The 21,940-nt window shown below is 37.7% G+C and overlaps 2 protein-coding genes across 3 annotated transcripts in view; both read right to left on the bottom strand.

Annotated features, from left to right (window-relative positions):
• UNC13C (unc-13 homolog C) overlaps window positions 1-3,603 on the bottom strand; it is a 391,633-nt gene extending 388,030 nt beyond the window's left edge. The window contains exon 1 of one of the 2 annotated variants that reach the window (XM_030578419.1): window positions 645-3,603. In XM_030578419.1, the coding sequence (XP_030434279.1) occupies window positions 645-3,600 (2,956 nt within the window). In that variant the 5' untranslated portion in view covers window positions 3,601-3,603. The remainder of the gene's footprint in view (window positions 1-644) is intronic. The other variant, XM_030578418.1, reaches the window with a different exon arrangement.
• Window positions 3,604-3,779: 176 nt separating this feature from the next.
• Window positions 3,780-21,940, bottom strand: part of LOC115658899 (protein unc-13 homolog A-like) — a 151,454-nt gene continuing 133,293 nt past the window's right edge. The window contains exon 8 of the mRNA XM_030578420.1: window positions 3,780-3,865. Coding sequence (XP_030434280.1) covers window positions 3,791-3,865 — 75 coding nt within the window. The 3' untranslated portion in view covers window positions 3,780-3,790. The remainder of the gene's footprint in view (window positions 3,866-21,940) is intronic.

The raw sequence follows: 21,940 nt of genomic DNA, 5'->3' as shown, positions 1-21,940 counted from the left end.
ATTTCAGTGGGCTTGTATTCATATAACTAAGGACAGACCAATGATTTATATACTAATTAAGGTAGCACAGAAAGTTACGTTACTCAGAAATCTAACCTACATGTTCATCAAGACGAGCATAAAACCAATCATCTATATGAAAGCCAGCTGGAAAAATACTGTCATATTAGAACACTTTGGGTTGTTCCTAGTTATTCTACTTGTAAAGTTGTGTGAAAATGTATTAATTAAAAACAGACTATACAGTCAACTTAATTGAGAGTGTAACCCAATTAAACAATGCTGATTTTTCATCCACTATTCATTTACAATACAAATTTTAAATTGTTTTAAAATCATCTATGTGGCATATTAAAGCTAACAAAAAAGTATTCAACTGATTCTTCCAGAATACAGTCTAAGAGTGAAATTCTGGCTTCACTGAAGTCAACTGCAAAACTCTCATTGACTTCAGTAGGATCAGGATTTCACTTCAAGACTGAAAAATATGAATTTTATTAGAGTCTAATAACTGTTCCTCCTGAAGTCAACAGGCATTCTTTCATTGAATTCAATGGGAGAAGGATTGGGCCCTATGTAGAAAATAAGGGTAATCTTTAATTATGACAGCAAAGTTTGTTTACCAGACAATATTTAATCAGTACCTCCAGCAAGGATCTTCTCTTCCAACTCACTCATTTGCTTCTTGTAGGCTTTTAAAGCAGCTTCTTTAAATGATGGGTGTATTCTCTTTTTCTTTGTAATTTCAATAGGCATCACTGGGACATTTTGATTTTCATCTTCCCTGATTTCTGTTTCAGCAGCTATATCTTCTGCAGGTTCCAACCCATCTTCGATGGTCAGGTGGTCAAACTGCTTGTCATATTCATCTTCTTGTAGTGTTGCATATGGAGTTTCATATGAAAACTGTTCAAGTTCATACTCCTGAACCTGTTCATCAGTTTCATTTGTGTTAGTTCTATTTTCTAGTTTAGCAAGAACTTGTTCCATTACTTCTACGTAATCTGTTTCATTGTCACCACCTGGCTCACTTAAATCTTGCTCATCCTCTGCTTTGTAATAACAAGGCTCTGTATAAACATCAGAATCGAGGGTTGTGCTTGATTCATTAGCAGTAGACTGGGATAAAGTCCTAAATCTCCCCATAAAAGATGACCCACTATCATCATATCCACTTAAACTTTGTGTGCTTTTGTTCCAGACCACTTCCAGGGCTGATTTAGCACGCTGAAGTGTAGATCCAAATTTAGGAAAGCTGAATGTCTTGTCAGAAAGGTCTATACTTAGTCGACTATGCCATGATTTAGGAGGTGCTTCCTCCGATTCATCACTTGGTAGTTCACTTTGACTTCGATACATCATGGGCAATCTGTTTTGATTTTGATAAAGGGAATTAGAATTTGTTTCCTGATAATCATCGTATTGGCCGATCCATTGACTTTGTGTTTCACTGTCGAGGCCAGGACATGATGGAGAATTACCATCAAGGGTAAAGTCATAGCTTTCAGTGTCATCCTGGAGGTCAGAATTTTGGCACCTTCCAAAATCTATCTGTTGGTCTGAAGGGGTGCTCATATCATAAGCAAAAGCTTCTTGTGTGGATGAATCTAGGCCCAAGTCTGTGCTTTGATCCAACTGATTCCAGTCTTTCCATGGTGAAAGATCATCATGTAAGGAGAGCTGAGAATCACTATAATGGCTTCTATCTCCAGATACACACATTATTCCATTACTTACACCACTGTCAACAGTTTCAGTGTTTTCAGCTTCATTTTGCTCTGGATAAGGCTGCATATCTTGGTTAAAAGTCTGATCTTGTGAGCTACCGTACCAGTTGCACGTTTCATCTTGCCTTCTCTGCCAAAGCTCTTGATCTGAGGAAGACAATAGTGAGCTGCCATTAGTTCTACTAAAATACTGATTCTCAGAAAAATCCTCAGAGTAAGACTGACACAATTTTGAAAAATCCGACTCCGAACGGCTAAGTTTGGGAGTTGTAAAATCATTCTGTGAATGCCATACAGGTGGCATATCTGAATAGTAGGTCTTTGATTGCTTATCCACATTGTCAAATTCTGGTGACTGTTCACCATAATTTGGTTTATTTGGAAAGGTGCTGCCATCAATAGTCCTACTTTGGATTCTGGTATTTGGAGACTTCACACTTCCCTTTGCAGTGCTCGCTTTTATCTGAAATGCTGATTTTGATATCTTTGCATAACTATTCCTATTTATATCAGATTCCAGCTCTTTATCACTGTCATCAGGTGATACCCAGTCATGTTTTTTAGTTTTTGGCTCTGGTTTCATATCCATACTTTCATATGTCTGAGAGGAAGGAAGTCCTCTCTCTTTTCTCTCTCTCATGTCATGGGAAAGGATATCTGTAGAAATTCCAATGCCGGTTCCTTTAAGTTTATAAGATTTTTTTAAAATTAAATCTCTCTGTTGTGCTGTTTCGAAGTATACAAGTATAGGTCTAGGCTTTGCATTGGGACAGTCTCTTTGTTGCCCTAATCTATGGGCCAAATCAATTTTAATCATGTTTTGTGCCTCTGAGAACCCCATTCTTTCTATTAAAATTCTGTAAACCACATTTTCAATATTTTCAAACCTGTCTTCAGGCACGTTTAAAAACCTAAGACTTGCTTTGTTTCCTGGGTGGCCTATTTGTTTAATGTAGTCATGTATGTCTCGAGTTTCCCTTCGTGACTGTACAAATCCAGTTCGCAACTGTTCAATTTCACTTTGTACAACTTCTACGCTACTAGAGATTTCATCAATGGATTGTTTCAGAGCATTTACGTGACCTCTTAATTCAGAAAGTTCTGTTTCAATTTGACTGATTCCCTGAAGTTCTTTAAAAATCATTTCCATAACATCATGTGTTTGACTAATACACCCAGTTGAACTAAAGCCTGGTTCCAGGGCATTGGATTTCTGGTGACGACCAGTTCTGTCTAACGACTTGCTTCTTAGTCCCCATGTTTTCTTCCATGTGCTCAGCTCTGAGTCCGATGAGACACACTCTTGGCTCTTTTTCCATTTCCTTAGTTTTCGTAAAGCTCCTAGCTTTAGGGTATGCAAAGTACGTTCACCATCAGAGCTCCCATCTGATGGAGCAAGACTGCTCAAACTCTTTCTGTTGCGTCTCACAGGCATTGTATGTGATAAATACTCCTTTTTCCTGTTGCTACCCTTTACTTCACTTAATGACTCAGAATATGAACTATCATTTGAAGAGATATCTTGAAATAATTCCTTATTATTTTTTGTTACAAAAATACTCTTTTGTAGTCCATTGGCAATAGCAACTCTGTAACTGAATGTTGGAGAAAGTGAAAATTCTTTATTACCTTCCTCTTCTTCAGTTGACAAGTTGCGAGCAGATGGACACTTTGCAATCTTTTTAACGGTGCTTTTCAAAGTATTTGAAAACTTTGGATTCTTTGTCTGTCCGACCTGGGTTAAGTCTTGTTCCTTTTTGCTCTGAGAACTCTCTTTCTTTTTTGTACTATTTCCCAATTTCTTTGTAAACATTCCTTTGTAAATCTTATATATGTAAGATGAGATCAGGCTCTTTAAAAGGTCAGAAACCATGGAGAGCAATTTATATTAACCTTTCCCCACAAAAAATGCAATTTCGGATCCAGAAAAATATTTGTATCTCCAACAGAATCATTAGTGAGTGTACATTTTATCAGCTGGGACTGTAGACAGGCAGGATGTGCTCAACATGTAAACTATCAATATTTTGGTATCATTTGACAGCAAAAAGCATGTGTGTTCATCAGAAACCAAATCTTGAAGGAGGCCTGAATGTGCTGTAAAATCCTGCTCTGTTCCCCATGGCTCCTGGCAGTGTCTAAAAGGGAGGGAATAGTGTTACTATGGCTTTCAAAACAGAATTTATCATTTAATCCATTACATGGTAACACTAAACATTTTTGAAATCCATGTGACATTTGGCAATAAGAGAAACCACCTAGACCACGTCAATTTTAAAATACAATCAAACTTAATATATTCAATAGTAGGGCCAGCAATGCCATATTAAACAGCATTCTTGCTGTGTGGATCTATAGATTTTTAATGAATTATTAAATGGTAGGTTCAAGATTATTAAATGGTATCTTCATTGCTATATTTCTCATTGGAAAAGAAAGAATATTGCAATACTTTAAATGCTTCATCCATAGCATTCCATTGGTATAATTTCAGTTAGTCTGATTAGTTTTCATTTTCAGAGATACAGTAAGACACTTAGAGGGACCGATGTGCCGATATAAATATTCTACAAACTGTAGAATATAGATCAGAATGTTGAACTGCAGGTCAATTAAAAAACTATTTCAAACTTTTAATTTTAGAATAAATGCCCATTCAAACCAGATTTCAGAGTTTCTCAGCCTTTTTGATATCAGGGACAGACTTGCTGCCTTCCTAAACTTAGGGAGATCTCAGGGACTGGCACTGGTCCATGAACTAGTCATTGAGAAACACAGATATGTCGTGCATTACAATTTGTATCATTATATCTATATCTATCTATCTCTGTTTAATGTCTCAATAGTTTGGCTTTTAAAATGCCTGATCCAACTCCTATTGAAGTCAATGCAACCTTTTAATTAGCTTCCTTGGGAGCTGGATCAGGACCTAAATGCAATTACAAACAACAAAATGCTTGTATTATAGAATTTTGTTTTAGGTTTTTTAAGTTAACTAGTCACCCCTATGTGTCATTAAAATCTTTAAGGGGCTCAGTGTTCACTTTAGGTGACTGAATTCACTTTACTCATCAAATTGCATAGTTGCCTGATCAGGAAAACCTCCACTGGAGAAGAATGGAGTTATACCACTGCAAATAGCCTCTTCACTTTGATTAGACTGGCTTGATTAGAGAACTCTTTAATCAATAAGTTCAAGTAAGAAATGTTAAGCAAGTGTCATTTGCACAGTTGTTGCCTATGCTTTCCATAAAGGCAAAGGGCTAGTCTGTGCCATTTAGCCACAAACCTTAATACAGGGCAATGCGGCATTACACTGCTCCCCAGGGAGCAATGGCAGGTGTTCTTCCTTGGGAGACAGGAGTTCCAAGAGCATTATATGTTTGCAGAGGCAGTGCACCCATTGCCATAATCCTCTGGAAGATGCAGCTTACTCAGCTTCACTGGATCAGTGCACGGTAGTGTCAAAGCCCTGGCATTGTCTCCTCTCCATCCACTGTGGGGTATCAAGGGTCCACAGGGACATAGGAATGGAAAAGTTCTGGAGCTCCCTGGACAGCAGGGACACAATTCTGCTTGGCCCACAATTAAATCACACAAGGAATAAGGGTGAAAGCCCTTTATCCCATTCCAATAGCACTGTACAGCCATGTAAGGGCCATCCAGAATTTGCCCCAACAAAATGTGGTTTACTTTCAAACAGGGCTGGAGTTTTTAAGGGAAGATATTCTTTCCTTGGATCAAAAGCTTCAGAAGACACTGAGCTAAACATACCTGGTATAAATGGGTAAAATTCACTGATATCAATGTGGGCTGTAACTGCTTACTCCAGAGCTCAATTTGGTGTACACTGTTAGAATAGTTTTAACTGTCTAACAAGTAACACTGCAATGGCAATTAACAGACAATTAATGTAAAGTTGGCAAATTGGATACATTGCATTGATAGTGAGCACTTTTGGCTGTTTCATCTTTTGTGTAGTCTGATGGTAATCTTCCCCCCCCCCCCCCCCGCAAACTTTATCATTAAATGTGTCTAAAAGAAGAATTACACAGAACTCTTGCTGCATCCACCCAGTCTTTGATTTTACAAATATTGGGCTTCTTTCCCCAAAACACTTACAAGTGGGTATAAATATGTTCAGCTAAAGTTAGTGGAATATTCATGTGAATAAAGTTACCCAGGTGTATGTGTTTGGAGAATCAGGCCAATAGGCGGTAGCGCTGTACCTACCTAGGATTCTATTTTATTTCTAAAGAAATCGTTATCATTTTAGTTTACAGCCACTAACTTATAGGTGGCAAATTGAAATCCATTCTTGTACCTTTGGGACACTGATTGCCAGTTTTATGAGATACATAAAATTGCAGAAGAAAAATACACACAGGTTTTTTTTTGGTTCAGATGAAGAACAACTACTTCCAGAAGGGCCATCAAAGAGGATTCAGAGAGAATTTTAATCCTTTTCCAATTGGTGAATTGGAAATTGCTACAGGACTTTAAAACATGTTATTACTCTAGCTGGGCTTACCTGAGTAAGGTCATTGAAGCCGATAGGACTACCCACATTAGTAACACTTTGTAGTCTTGGAGTCATATTTTATAGATAAAAGAACAAGCAATATTTATATCATACTAGGTTAGCCCTGAATTGATTCTTGAAAATGAGATGAAATGTCAATTTTTGGTTCTGTCTGCATTCCCTCTGAATAAACTGCACAGTTTAATTAAGTCATCCGTTTAATGTGCAGCAGCAATCAAAAAAATGATTAAAGACCAAACCCTCCTCTAGCTAGTTCAGTGAGGGCGAACAGAAATGCTGTTTAGTTCTTTCTGTAGGCCAGGGCAGGATTCTACCAGGCAAACTAGGATCATGGGCTGGGGAAGTACTTCACAGCTTTTTTGACAGTAGCATGCACACTTGGCTGGTTGGAAGGCTAGACAATTCTCCTAGCTCTCAGATCTTTAGAGCATAGTGTGCAGGTAGTGCTGTACCTGGATTCTCCTGTGCCCTATGGAAGTATCCTCTCTGACTCTGCTCAGTGGAAGAGTCTTTCTGTATCATCTTCCATCCTTCAGTCCTGCCTAGCCTAGTGCAGCAGAGGACAGGATGTACCCATAACCCTACGATTTTAAGCTGTCTGATTTTCGGCTGGCTGTACTAAGAGATAAAGAGCAATATGGAAAATGTCACATCATCACCATGAAAATTGATGGGACAATCTTATCCAAAATATTGTCTTATGTTTAAGTCAGCCTGTCTCAAATACACACAGAGAAGAATTAGATTAGGTTAAAAAAAAGGCCAACATTTGGTGTACTAGTGTAGGGCCACAGAGGCTACAAACAAGAGCCATTTGGTCTAAAAGGGAGAAAAGCAAGAGGAAATATGATAGAAGTATAAAATATTCAGTGGTATATAGAAGCTCCTACTTCATAATACAAGAATAGGAGTCAATACATTTTAAATTGATATAAGGAAATACTCTTTGTATACAGGTGTCACTCACCTCTGAAACACATTGCCACAGTATAATACTCAAAAAAAGGAGTAAGACCCCTATATGAACAATAATAGTGCATGCAGATAGGGTAAAATTAGCTACTAGGACAATCAACCTTTAGACTTCAGGGCAGAAGATGATCACCAGCTGAGGTTAGGAAGACATTTTCTCTAAGGTACATATTGTATTGTACACAGTTGGGTGCACTTTTCTTTTTCCTCTTTTGCCTTCATCTGAAGGTTTCAGCATTAGCTACTAACAGAGATGGGGGATAGATAGAATGGAAAGGATAGAACATCTCTGGGGTTTTGACTTGTTTGTTTCTGGGGCACCCATTCCTATATTTTCTAATATCATCAACATACAGTGTATTACTAGCCTCTGAATGCATTAGTTTTTAAATTAACAGTTTGAGACCATTTCATTTCAATCTCTAAATCTTTCTGAAACCAAAAAAATCCTTTGGCACAAAAAGGAGGTAAGAAATCTGGTACACATACAGTGCATATGAACCGTTACCACCTACCCCATGATGGAACGCAAGGGGAGAGGAAGAAAGGAGTATATGGAATCTCATTCTTTTGTGCAAGCAGCAGGGCACTGCAGAAAGCACAGTGCACTCCACGCACCTTAGGACTTGGTTTTCTAGTTAGGGGATATGCCCCATCTACTGTCCAACCAGCTACTGCTTGTGTTGCAGTCATGGACACACTAGCTAGTAGTATACACTGAAGCAGCAAACTGTACTGCATGGTGCCCAGGCCTGGCTAATAGAACTCAGGCTGGCAGCAGTCCTGGGGCAGAAGATGCACAGCAGCCTTGTTTCCTCCCCCAACTACAACCACATCAGAATTTAGCCTAAGTGCAGATAGATTAGGAATAGATAACACTCATCTTCCTCCTCCATGGCAGCTGCATGATATTTTACACAAGATGGCACCTTTCTAGAATATGGGCCAGATTTTCAACTGTTGTAAATGAGTGTAGCTATGTTGACTTCTTATTCTCCTAGGCTCTGAACCAAGAGTATTAAAGGTGGGCAATCCTTGGAAGCTACAGAATGCTCAATGAGAATGCATGCACTTCTCAAGGAGTGCAAATGGTGTCTGGTGGACTATCACAAAGTTCTCCTTAAAGCAAAGGCAGTCTAATTCTTCCATGTTGCTATCAGAGGAAGGAATCATCCTGAAGCCCTTTTTAACAGACATGTTTGTAAATGTAGGGAGATCAATTAATAACCTCTTAACTTCTTCAGTGGACTTTTATAATTATTTTATGAACAAGGCCTCAGAGCTGATTGTGAACTGACTGACTCTGCATACTCCACTCATGGCATTTTTAATCTTCTCCTTTAACCAACTATCTTTACTCAGATGTGAGTGTCAGAGATCTATGATGGAATATAGGGTTTAACACCAACATATGCATTACATCCACTTCCTGCTTGGCTACTAAAGCACGTTTAACTGCTCAGGCTACAAAACTTCATGGAATAATGAATCTATCATTGGAACCTGGAACATTACCATCCATTTTCAAACAAGTCTTAATAACTCCTTCCTTGACAGCCAATGATATGTCTAACTTCCATCCAATGTTTAATTTATGCTCTGTATCAAAGTTCCTTGAGAACATTGTTTATACACAATTGCAAACTCGTCTAGCTCAAGTTGATTTATTTCACGTCAGGTTTTAGAAAACACCCAACCAATTTAAAAGCTGCATTGTCAGAGGTACATAGACTTGCTAATTGGAGCTGACTTAGGTTCTCTCACATTAGTTTCTTTGGAAATAGCAGCATTTATCATACACTTACAGGCTATTGTTGCACTATCAAGCAATGCTTTTGTTTAAATCATGTTTATCCACATAGAATGGTGATGGTTTCTTTGGGTCTGATCCATTTCACTTTTTTGACAGAGATGAAGTTCATGTCTCTTATTTTTTAATCAGTAAGATATTGCTAGGTTCAGTCTGAAGGATGTAAGTAGGGGAGCACACTTTGTGGAAAGGATATAGGAATAAATGAATTTTCTCAGTGATCAGAGAATTCTCATTCAGTGACCTGTCTGTCCAGATTTGAGTCTCCCATTGAAACATCATGCCAAGTTGGTGTAAAATAAAATAAAAAGATGTACAATTTAGTGTCTTGTAAACCATCTCACCATGTTATGAAATTGGACCCAAATAAATATTAGTTGGCTTTAGCTACTTTAAGTCAAATGCATAGCCCAAGTATCGGGTTTTGTGCTGGAAAGTTTGGGATGGCCAAGGACAGGCGAGGGGAAAAATCTGTTCTGTGCTCCCTCTGCAGAAGTGAAGGGGAGGGGAAGGAACCAGAACAGGAGAACCCTATGCAGCCTCTCCTACAGACCCAGTTAGAGTAACCCAGAGCTGAATGTGGCTCTGGTGTTAGACTGACATTGCACTTATTGGTGAATAGGTAGCTTGGATATGTCACTAGACTAGAACGTGGTTGTATCACTGGCAAAGTATAGCCAAGCTGAGAATGTTTCACCAGAAGGGTCTGATATAGCAGGCAAATGTTTTGGTTTTCCAAGGCTTAATTGTTTTAATTCCCTCACTATTTCATGACATTCTGAATCTTATTATTTTCAAACTACAGCAGCTCATACACTTACAGGCAGCTACTGTGCTAACACATTGCTACCAGCTTCACATTATCTGCCTATAAAAGTTTGTATTAAGATGTGATTTTTATATGCATATAGTATAATGACAAAACTCTCATTAACTTCAATGGAAGCAGGATCAGACCTTTAATAGCTATAGCTCAAAGTACCTATGCAGTCTTTTGTAGTTATAGGTCTATGTCAGCTTCTCACAAAATCAAAAAGTGGCTTGATATTTATTTTTCCCTTGAGACCAGGGGAGCTTGAAGTTTCTGCAATTATGCTTTTTGTCAAACTTAATTTCCTATAGCTATAAAAATGCACAGCCCATTTAGACATTTAAAACTAAGGGGTAAGTTATTGCTGTCCATTTCATGAGCCTGAAAATAAAGGGACTGAGAAGCACCTTCCTCTGTCTAGAGTCCATGCAAGGGCCAACTTGGGGAAGCACAGTGCTCCCGAAGGACTAAGGAGGGGCATGGAATAGGCAGATCCATGGCACTGCTCCCTCTTTCAATCTGCCAGACACAATCCAGGAGGCCCAGAGAGTTGTTTTCCCCATCCCCCTTAAAATGAGAGGTAGCAGTTTGTGTGTTACAGACACCAGGAAGCTATGGGAGAGCCAGAATGCCCATAGAGCTCCCCAAAGCAATGAGGCTCTGCACCACCACCGACACAAGACATGGCATGATGAAGCCCTAAATAATTATTATTTTGCTCTTACATAAACACCTTCCATTTGAGATAGATAGATTCACTACACCTCCCAGCAACCCTATGTGGGGGCTAGGATAGAATCAACCCAATTCACACAGCTTAATAAATAGATGGCAATTTTAACAAAGAGAAGGTTAAGGGGTGATTTGATTACTATCTACATGGGACGCAAATATTAAATAATGGACTCTTCAGTCTAATGTTGAGAGTCCTTAACCATGGGCCCAATTTACCAAGGCTCATGGTGGATTCTCTATCACTGAGAATTTTTAAATCAAGATACAAAAACAGACTCAGAAATCAGCTCTAGGAATTATTGTGGGGAAGCTCTATGGCCTGGATTGTTTGGGTGGCCAGACTACATGGTCCCTTCCTGTCTTGGAATCTATAAGTTGTGGATGCTGAAGCACAGAGGGGTTCACTTGCCCCAAGTCACACAATGAGTCAACATCAGACTAAGAACTGGAACCCAGGTCTCTGGAGTCTCATGACATGCTTCTGCCACTAAAGTCTAGTCTATACTTCAGTTTTACTAGCCTAGCTATGTCCACTAGGGATGCAATTTTTTTAAACTAATAGCTATGCTGGTAAAACTTCTAGGGTAGACAGTTATGACAGTAAAACTATGCTTTTATTAGTCTATTGTATGCTGGTCAGGGGAACCAGAAAAAGATATATTGGTATATGCCCTTTTACTCTGGTATAACTGTGTCCATACTTGATGATTTTAATTACACTGGTATAATTTAATTAACAAAACCCTCTGTAGATAAGGCCTGATTCATATGAATTTGATTTGAAGAAATACTTTGTTGCTGCTTTTTACTGTTCTTAAATAATGATAATTATGTGTTGCATTATGAAGTGCTCCATGACCTGTCTGTAAAGATTGTTACATAAATGCATTTTAGTGTAATATTGTATGTACTGCATAGTTGACCTTGCTACAAAAACTCTGGCAAAGAAAGACAGAACCGCACTAGAGTGGCTCTTTTTCTCTGTTGGACAACTATCTGCCTGGGGATTTTCCTGTGTGGTGAACTACAGGGTTCTGTCACCCTTTCTGTTCAATTCACACAGGAGGCCATTAGTGGGGAAAGAGAGATTCTTTGGCTTGCAGTGCTATCATCATGACAATGACATTGAACTCCATGTAGCAGCTTTACTGAACCCAGATGTTACAGATGTTGAGCAGCTCTCCCAGGGCAAGTCTACACTATGTCACTCGGGGTGTGAAAAAGCCTTGTCCCCACCACCGAGCGATACAAGTTTTGCGCTGTCCATGCTGGCACTGTGTTGGTAGGAGATGTTCTCCTGACGACATAGTGTACACTTCTCGCAGAGATGGAGTAATTATGCTGATGGGAAAGCACTTTCCTGTCGGCATAAGTGTCTTCGCCAGATGCGCTACAGTGGCACAGCTGCATTGGTGCAGCTGTGCCAATGTAACACTGTAGTGTAGTTTTGCCCTCAGTATCAATACAAGAATGAGACTTGAATGAGAGCTGGCAGGCTGCAGCTCAGTAGGGATAGGACAGAAATGATGCTAGACACACCTGAAGGAGCATACTATCCTTTTACTGCTAACATTTGCCAACTAGAGGTGCTTACTTTTTTTTTTTATGCTCATATAGCAGTAGCAGCCAAGAGTGCCTTTTCCCCATCTGCATTTGCCTAGGAAGCTGTCTATAAAGATCACTTGGAAACTTCAGTCATAATGCAGAATGTGGCTGTCCACTTATTCAGCAGTCCTTCTTATATGCAGCATATTACCAGCGCATCTGTGCACCACTGAGTGAACTGACTTCCAACTCATTCAATTCAAGCTGCTTATTTTTAACCTATAAAGCCCTTCATGGTTTGCATCCTGTATGTCTTAAGGAGATTGTCTCTCTGCTAATGTTCTAAAGTTTAATGATAGGTGCACTCTATAAAGTGGCAGAATAAGCAAAACAGATAAGTGTCAAAGAAGGAAAAGAATCAGATGGGACTGTCACCTAACTTATGCTGTACCATCTATTTGACTGTATGCTTTTCAAGTAGGTTATGCAAACTAATCTACAGAGCACACAGCAGAGCTATATTGCAAGACACTTAGCAACTTGGCATTTATGTCTTTATAAGCTATGGGCTAGATTTTGAACTAAGTTACACTAATGAAACCCAATAATGGATAATAAAGTGGAGTGACTAAAGTACTGATGTAACTCTATTGATATCAACTTAATTTACACCAGTGTGGCTTAGATCAGAATTTGGCCATACAATATATCATTGAACATTGTGAATCAGTGACTACATCAAGTGGTTCTGAGAGTCAATAGCTGTTTCATTTGAACTACTTAACGGTATATAGTAATATATTTTTCAAACTATCTACAGAGAAGCCTTCTATAATTTCCCAGCCATCTGGGGTGAATAATTATTTTGAACGGAGAATAAAATTTTATTTTTCTTTACTTTATTACCAATATCATGAGCAAATAGAGGGTTAGGATGGCTGGTATATTTTCATGATAGGTTGCTGTATAGATAATATCTGAGTTTTATAAACATTTTATTTTGCAATACTCTTTTCAGTTGTGCAGCACTACTACATTTTTCCGATTTTTATGTGCTACTTCACTATAGCATATGCATTTGTCAATGAAAAGAGGCTATGCAACCCCCACCCGATTATGATTCTAGTAAGTGATCCACAAATGTGGATGAATAACCAGGACTAAATTGTTAAGGATGCAGGCATATCTCCTGTATTTTTCTCCGCAGAAATAATTGTCCACTATGGAATTTATAACTAAAACTAGAAAAATCATAGTTAGCCCTCAGGGCACTGGAGCAGTGATCTTAACTAAAGCTATAGATCAGAATACATGGTTTAAAGAATATGATAGAACTAAATTTAAATTTCATTCTTATGTATAAGATACCTTACAGTAGATTTCTAATTTTAATAATATCCATTTTGCCTTACTCATTACTAAGTGGCTCAATGTATGCTATCCGAATATAGTGTAAATGTACACAAGATTTTTAAAGGAACAGAAGTTGGTTGGCATATAGCTTCAGTGTTATATGATGGTTGACCATATTACTCTATTAAACTCTGACTGGGCTTCATCGCATTTCAGTTATCCCTAAAATTAACTCAAACAGCATGGGGGGGGGGGAATCAAATAATCAACATACACAATCGTAATAGAAAAAACTAACAGCCATAAGGTATGTTTGGTCTGTTACAATTGTATGCATACACCTATTTTAGATAATATTCTCATCAAAAGCTAGTAAGATTTAGCATGGATCTTTTAAAAAAAAAAAGACTATTCCGATGTAAAGTCCCACACATAGAAGTATTTAGAGAAAAGAAAGTTTCTACTTAAAGAAAAATTATAAACTATATTAATAACTATACATCACTTAGTATAATTCCAATTTATGTTTACCACAGTACTGTAGATAGAGGATTTTTAATGTATAGACTAAATTGTGAATATATAAAATTCTTCATTGTTTTGTGCAATGTTACAATAAAAGAATATACATTTATTTTTATTCTTATTGATCAAATGAACAGACTATCAACACATTATCATATTTATGGCCGAATCTTGACAATTCTTATTTTGGCAAACTCCCATTGCCTTCTTTAGGAAATCTCCCACATAAGGACTTCAGTATCAGGCCCATAATGCGTAAGTAATAAATTGACATTAAATTGCATATACCACATATTTAGAGAGGAAAGCTATGTAATAAATTGAAAGCACATCTAAAAAATTTCATTTATCGTAGACTTTTCACTGCCTTACTTCCATTCTGACCACTAAATCACCTCTCTGAGACTTATTCCAACACTCCAAACCCTTGAGCAGGTTTAAACAGCCACTATTTTTTCCCATTACTCACTTAGCAACCAATAATCCCCATTCTTTCTCCCTAAATGCATAGTTTTAACCTCAGAATTACATTGTCCAAGCCTCAGGACAGGCAATATTCCGACCTGGACCAGAGACAGATTTAATTTTTTTTTTCATAGGACATCCAATCTTAGGTAATTTGTAGAGGTTTTAAAATATATGAGTTATATTCCCACTCTCCCCCCCTTTGCCCTACAACTGTGAAACAGACTAAGGGAACCTGTTTACAGGTGAAGTGATACAAAAACAGTCCATATATGTTAAATATTCCCTAAACACTTCTAAAATAGTAGTTCTATTAAACATGTGGAAGATACATTATGCTGTGGGGTTAGTATTATGGCTTTTATTTAAATTGGCCTGTAACATTCACTTGGGGCACTGTCCCTTGAGAAAAACGCCACCATCACACCCTAACTCATGCCGAGAGAACAGTTATGTTACAACACAGCATCATATGTTCTGCATACGTACATACACATACTCTAGAAGCCAAATCTCAGCCTTGCTAAGCATCTGCAACTCTCCTTGATGTCAATGAGAACTGGAGATGTTAAGCACACATCAGGATTTGGACCCTTTAACAGGGGTGGTTTTCCACATTACAGGCCAGAGTCCTGGGGCCACTCAGCACTGGTCAATTGTCAGACCCAGGTGGAAAGGGAGTATGTAATTATAAGAACCAGCAAGTGGCTTGGACAAGGGGGGACTGCAGAGGGAAACTGCAGGATGGAAAAGTCTTCTGTAGTGGTCCCTAAGGGAGGAAGACTCCGGGTGCCAGGCCCTAGGGAGTTGTGGCTGGGCAGGAAGCTCCAGCTTGATGTATGTGTTTTCCTTTTGTGAGTCTGTAGTTATCTGAAGAATAAATGGAGCCCAGAACCAAGAGCTAAACACTAATATGTTGTAACTGATAAATCCCCAGACTAGTGAGGAAGCCAGCTTTATCACAGCTCCAAAATTAAAAACAATAATATTTTCCCCACACTCCTGTACATGTAGTAATTCATAAAATACCTATTTATTTTGAAATTACAATAAACTTGCTTTTGATTCCATTTACTGGAGAGTTAAACCAGTCAATAGCCATATACACATTTACTTAAATTTTCTATTAAAAAATAAGCATGTCTACTTCTGAACCCCAACTTTAATGAATTCTGTGGGAAATATGGTAAAGCCTTTTAAAAATGTGATTAGGTGCCAAAGAATTTTTACGCTTCAGAGAGATTTGTTATAGTTCAAAGATATCCAGTTTGCCATAGTGGTCTCAAGAGGCAAAGTAAAGTAGATCATAGCCTTATATCCAGGACTACTTTATAAATACAAACTTTTAAGAACAGATTTAAAACATGGTTCACTTAAATCATCCAAGTTCCTTGCAATATTCACAGAGTTATAATTTTGTTAATTATAAATGATGGTTTTAAAGTAGCAGTCCTTGATTCCGTCTCCTAGATTCTGCTCCAAAGTTCCAGCACTACATATGTGATGTCACAGCATTTTCACAGCAAGAAACCAATGATTTCAGCACAGCATAATGACTTCACTGCAGGATCAGAGACATAGTCAAAAAGGAAACACTTGCATGGGTACATACACCTCCAACCATGAGCAAAAAGAAAATAGAAAATTAAATGGTTTTCTGTGCAAATTTCTTTTTTAAACTCAGGTTTGTGTCTGTATGAAATCTTTCCAAATGAAGGTTAATTACATCTGTTTTCCTAACTTGCTTTTCAGTGTAACGCAAGCAGCATGAAGTGGATGCACATTTTATCTAGGCTCACTATAGTACACTTTCCTTACAACTTTTAGAAAAAGAGTAGAATTTTTTCCTAGACATTTTTACTTGTATATGGACTGTTCACATTGTAAGAATCAGAACTAATTTTAGAACACTCATATGAATCAGTATCCTTAACTTCTATTTTATTACTCAGATATTGTACCATTTAATACAGGCATAATATATTAAAACGGGTGAGTAGATTTAGTTTATATCAGCACTGACAGCAAAATTCAGAATACAAACATCTACCATTCATATTTATCATTCATTCTGAATTATGATTAAACCTTTATAATTAGGGTTTTTACACTTTACCACACAGTCAAACTGTGTTTGCCAAAAAAAGCTTTTGAGGCACAAGAACTACTGAAAGCTAAGGGGTAATGTCATTATTAAGAATCTGAAACTGATATTAACCCTTTGTATCACAAAGCGTTATGAAGAAATGTTACTTTAAAAATTGCCAGGAGGCAAATTAAGCAGCTGACTGAATGTTTTGAAAGATGTCAGGACTGAACAAGCAAATGGACATTACTGTTCTACGAGGCTTAAATGCTTGTGTTTCAGATATATTTTACCAGACATGCCCATCAAAAACAAGTATTAGTCCCCTCATTTTAAAGACACAGGGATTTGCATTTGGTCTGAACTACAAATAAAATATTCAGTCTCACCAGTGGAAAAAAATGATTATTTATATTTGTTTAACACGGGAGATCACTCTAAGTACTTTAAAGAAAGTAGAAGGAAGAGTCAATGAACACTACAGCCTCTATTTGAGCTTCAAATAACTTTCTCTTTCCTTATACAAAATAAAAAACAGGCACCTTTTACAGTAAAAACATTAAGTGCTAATCTCTGGAAATTCAAGGTGGTAAATACTATACTATCTTATTGTTTTAAGATGCCTTCTTACTGAATCTATAGTGACATCCATAAGGGTATTAAATGGTTATTCTTTGTTAAGCTATGGAGTTTGGGGGAAGAAGATAGTATTCTTATACATCTGAGTATAGTTGTGAAATAGAATCAAGCTTACATTTTAAGCAAAGCTGTCCCTTCAAAGCAAAGCTGCAGAGTGTTCATCTTGAAAGATTAATCAAGACCCAGAAATGCATAAGCATCTGTAAAGCTCAATTTATTGCTAATCCTATCATGAACTAGAAAAAGTATTGAACAATACAATCAAAACATACCATATTTTCACTATTGATCAGATCTCTGAATCATTCCATTTGGTTTTTTTATATTGTTTGTCAACATTATCTTTAAAATGCTCTAACTCTGTTTAAAATAAAATCAGAGTTAAAGACCTGAGGCACCTCCTGCACATCTATTTTCTGTGAAAGGTATTTCACTAATCTTACAGCGTGAACTTACCACCATCATAACATTGCAAGTGAAAGCATTTTAATAAAAAGTGTTAACTCAAAGTCTGCAAGCTTTGATAGCATCACCAACATTTTAGCATTAGAAAAAAAGCTGTTACAAATCAATGCATTACATTAGCTAGAACAGTGGGAGGTACACTGAGAATGAAAATGAGGAGGAGAAACAAAGGGAATACATAGAATATATGCTTACTAGGTGCTATAGTAGAAAGAGTACATACCTGTATTAAATTCTTCTTAAAAAATAAAAAAATTACATACCAGCTCTACAATATTTTCCTTTTATGCAGAAATACTTTACATAACCACATTCCTATTCTCCAGTTCTTCATCCAGCCATAAAACGGTACAAAACAACACGAAGCTGCTTCACAGTGATTCAACTCAAGTGCAATCAGGCATGCTATTAGTCTGCAATGGAATCTGTTCTTCTAAATTCCATCGTTTTCCCTCGGCAGCATAATGTATTTTTTTTCTATTACAACTTAGCTATTTGCATAAAACTGATTTTTGCTCTTCTTAGATATTATTTCCCTCTGCATCTCAATTCTATTTCTGCAAAATGGGAGTCAGTTTCACTATTCCTGTTCAAATACAACATCAACAATTAAGAATAGTAAGCATCTTGGTGTTTTATATGCTGGTAACTTCACCCATCACTGTTTTCTCCTGCCACTGCTTCTGAATGCAGTATTCACTGCAATAGCCACAGCCCTCCTGTGTAGAAGGCAGCTCCTCTGCTTCACAGATTGACTGAAATAGGCTTAGTGAGAGTCCTTGCTCACAGAAACAACACACGTGATGCTCCTGAAAGCTAGCAGGTGCATCACTGGCCATAACACTGATAACACTATAAGATGCTGCCTCTTGCTTGGAGAAGAAATGTGGTTGCTAGGGCCATGTCTCTTCTAACCTTTCATTTATCAGTCTAACGTGACTTGGAGTAATGATTGTACACACATTTCTTCCAGCAGGGCTTTCATTAGCTGCTGGTCATTGATGGTAATGAAACTGAAGAATGATTTAATAATTATCATTCTCTGTTTATTTAATAGCACTCCCAGATAATGATAAACACACCATTGTGCACAGTATTAACATACAAAACCTTCTAGTATGCAATCAATAAATAGACAGAGGAACTCAAGTTTTGTTTACTGGCAGCTGGGCAGTCAGAATTGATTGACTGTATATTAACAAACATTCAGAACAAAATTGTGTGTAAGTACTTTAAAATATCAATTGTTTTACCAGTGTGTGTGATTTAATATATACATAAGGGTCACAAAACATGTTCAGCGTATTATATATACACATCCAGTGCAGTTTTACACTTCAAAGGGTATACCAACACATTCAGTAAAATCTTGTATACAAACACATTTGAGACAAAAAAAGTCACACATCTGTTATACACGTTAAAATTTTACATATCTACATATAAGTATGTAGTATATGCACATATATAAACTTCTTTTACTGTCACTTTACTTCTAGTTCTTACTAACTGCAAAATCTATAGCACTTAAATGCTAAAAGAAACCTAGATTTTAATAGTGGTACATTTCATATAAACTTGTTCATACATATGAACTTTCTAATTGCTGGTAATAACTGAAGCACTTATAACTAAATGACCTGGTTACATATTTCTTAAAGAATGACTAATATATAATTAAAAATTATTTAAGCTTTATGAGTGGTAAATTTTACTTCCTGCAATTATAGCATTATCACTACTAAACAATGAGATTTTCAGAAAACAATGGTTTTTTTTGTGCAGAAGACTGACTAAAATGAAATGAGATACTTCTAGCATAATGTAATTATATTTAGAATAATAAAGTTATTTTTCAGAGGTTTTCTGTCTATTGGCATTATTTTGACAAACAATATTACAAAGCATAAATTTAAAACTCTGTCCTGTTGTAATTTCTGTGGTCTATAAACATGGCATATTTACATCATAATTATATGTATAGTTCTGAACCAGATTAATGCACCTTTTGTCACACAAATCCTGCTGATGGCGTATTAGCCTATGATGTATGGACTTTGTTTTTAACCCAAAGTATTTCATGTAAATCTATATACAACAGTTCTTCAAAGCTTGCACATTTTTGCCACAGGCAAAGAAGAAAACAACATTCATTATTCATACAATAAATAACACCTAAGGAGGGCAAGGGGAAATACTCACCATTAGCATGAAAGTCTGATCATGCAAACCTTTAATTAGGTGAGTGATCCTAATTATGTAAGTAGCCCCACTGAAGACCCCTTAGAGGCAGTAGAACTGCTCTTGCAAAGATTTGAAGAATCAGGCAATAAGGAAGCACCTAATCCTGAAATCTGTTCCAGACATCAAACATCCACTGAAGTCAGGTCCTCAGTTAGATAATTACAACACATACAAATCTATTTCAGGCTTGAGACTAGGACATTGCCAAAGAGATCATGCTGGGAGACTAAGTCAAAGTAGTAAGTTTTAGGGAAGGATTTGAAAGAGGAAAGGAAGGCTGCTTACTGCACATGTAGACCCCAACTCACATATTACGAAACTTGGTGTGCAAACAATATTGCTTGCAGTGATCATTTAGTTTTCTAGATAGATTAATCCTGCTTTCCATAAACCAGCTCTTCAGTGTTTACCCATTGCTTATACTAATCAGATTTACATCTGCTGACCGGTTCAGATTGGAAATCATTTTCTTTTAACTCCCAAAGTCAGAAGAGAATTTTGCACTTTTGAGTGCCTTTCAGCTGACGCTAACACACACACACACACAAAAGTACAGCATGTAGACTTGTCAGTTCAAGGCAATTATGACTTTACTGATCTGCCTTGGAATTAAAATGTCATAGAGAACTTGTTTTATCCAGCAAGATGTTGATTTTGCTTCTAACAATCCTGCCTGATGCAAAAAGTTTTACAGATGCGCATACAGTGATTATTTGGAACAAGAAAGGCCCAGATTGATCCTCACAACAGAGGTGTTTTGTATTTCTATTCACATGATTCCAAATGTCCCTTACATTGGAAAGACAGGCACAATTCTATATAGTAAAATCTCACCAGTGTGTCACCCAACATGTATGGCGCAGAAACTCACCCAGACATCATAGCCCTCTGTGCCATTAAATCTCCCTGGTAAGCCTATGAATGGAGGGATTGTGTATTAGGTCTTTGCACCTCTGTGTTCCATTGAGGGGGTCTTCATGTCAGTCCTGAATAGGCTAGCACAGAAGGGCAGTTTGGAGATTGGCCCTGAAGGGACCAGAGCATGAACAATTACACATACCCAACAACCTGGAATCCCAGGCTTTCCAGCCAATTGCTGCCTAGGGAGGGTGATACTGCAGCCCTGAAGTCTCCTGCTAGATTAGAGGGAGGGTTTCCATCTTTCCAAGCAGATAATTTCTGAAAGAAAGCTCCATTAGATGGACTTTATGCATAGGGAGGGAATTTCACATTGTAGAATATTTCTACCCTAACAGAAATGTTTCAGGGTGGCAGGCCAGTCCTCACCCACAGACAACCTGCCAACCTGAAACATATTCTCACCAGTAACTGCACACCGCACCATAGTAACTCTAGCTCGGGAACCAATCCATGCAACAAACCTCGATGCCAACTCTGCCCACATATCTACACCAGCGACACCATCACAGGACCTAACCAGATCAGCCACACCATCACCGGTTCATTCACCTGCACGTCCACCAATGTAATATACGCCATCATATGCCAGCAATGCCCCTCTGCTATGTACATCGGCCAAACTGGACAGTCTCTACGGAAAAGGATAAATGGACACAAATCAGACATTAGGAATGGCAATATACAAAAACCTGTAGGAGAGCACTTCAACCTCCCTGGCCATACTCTAGCAGACCTTAAGGTGGCCATCCTGCAGCAAAAAAACTTCAGGGCCAGACTTCAAAGAGAAACTGCTGAGCTTCAGTTCATCTGCAAATTTGACACCATCAGCTCATGGTTAAACAAAGACTGTGAGTGGCTTGCCAACTACAGAACCAGTTTCTCCTCCCTTGGTTTTCACACCTCAACTGCTAGACCAGGGCCTCATCCTCCCTGATTGAACTAACCTCGTTACCTCTAGCTTGCTTGCATATATATACCTGCCCCTGGAAATTTCCACTACATGCATCTGACGAAGTGGGTACCTTCGAAACCTCATGCTCCAAACCCACGAAACCTCATGCTCCAAAACGTCTGTTAGTCTATAAGGTACCACAGGATT

Source organism: Gopherus evgoodei, chromosome 10 (assembly GCF_007399415.2).
Source record: "Gopherus evgoodei ecotype Sinaloan lineage chromosome 10, rGopEvg1_v1.p, whole genome shotgun sequence".
In the NCBI taxonomy this organism is placed as follows: Eukaryota; Metazoa; Chordata; order Testudines; family Testudinidae; genus Gopherus; species Gopherus evgoodei.
Note: the sequence above shows the minus strand (reverse complement) of the source record. Positions and strands in the feature narration are given on the sequence as shown.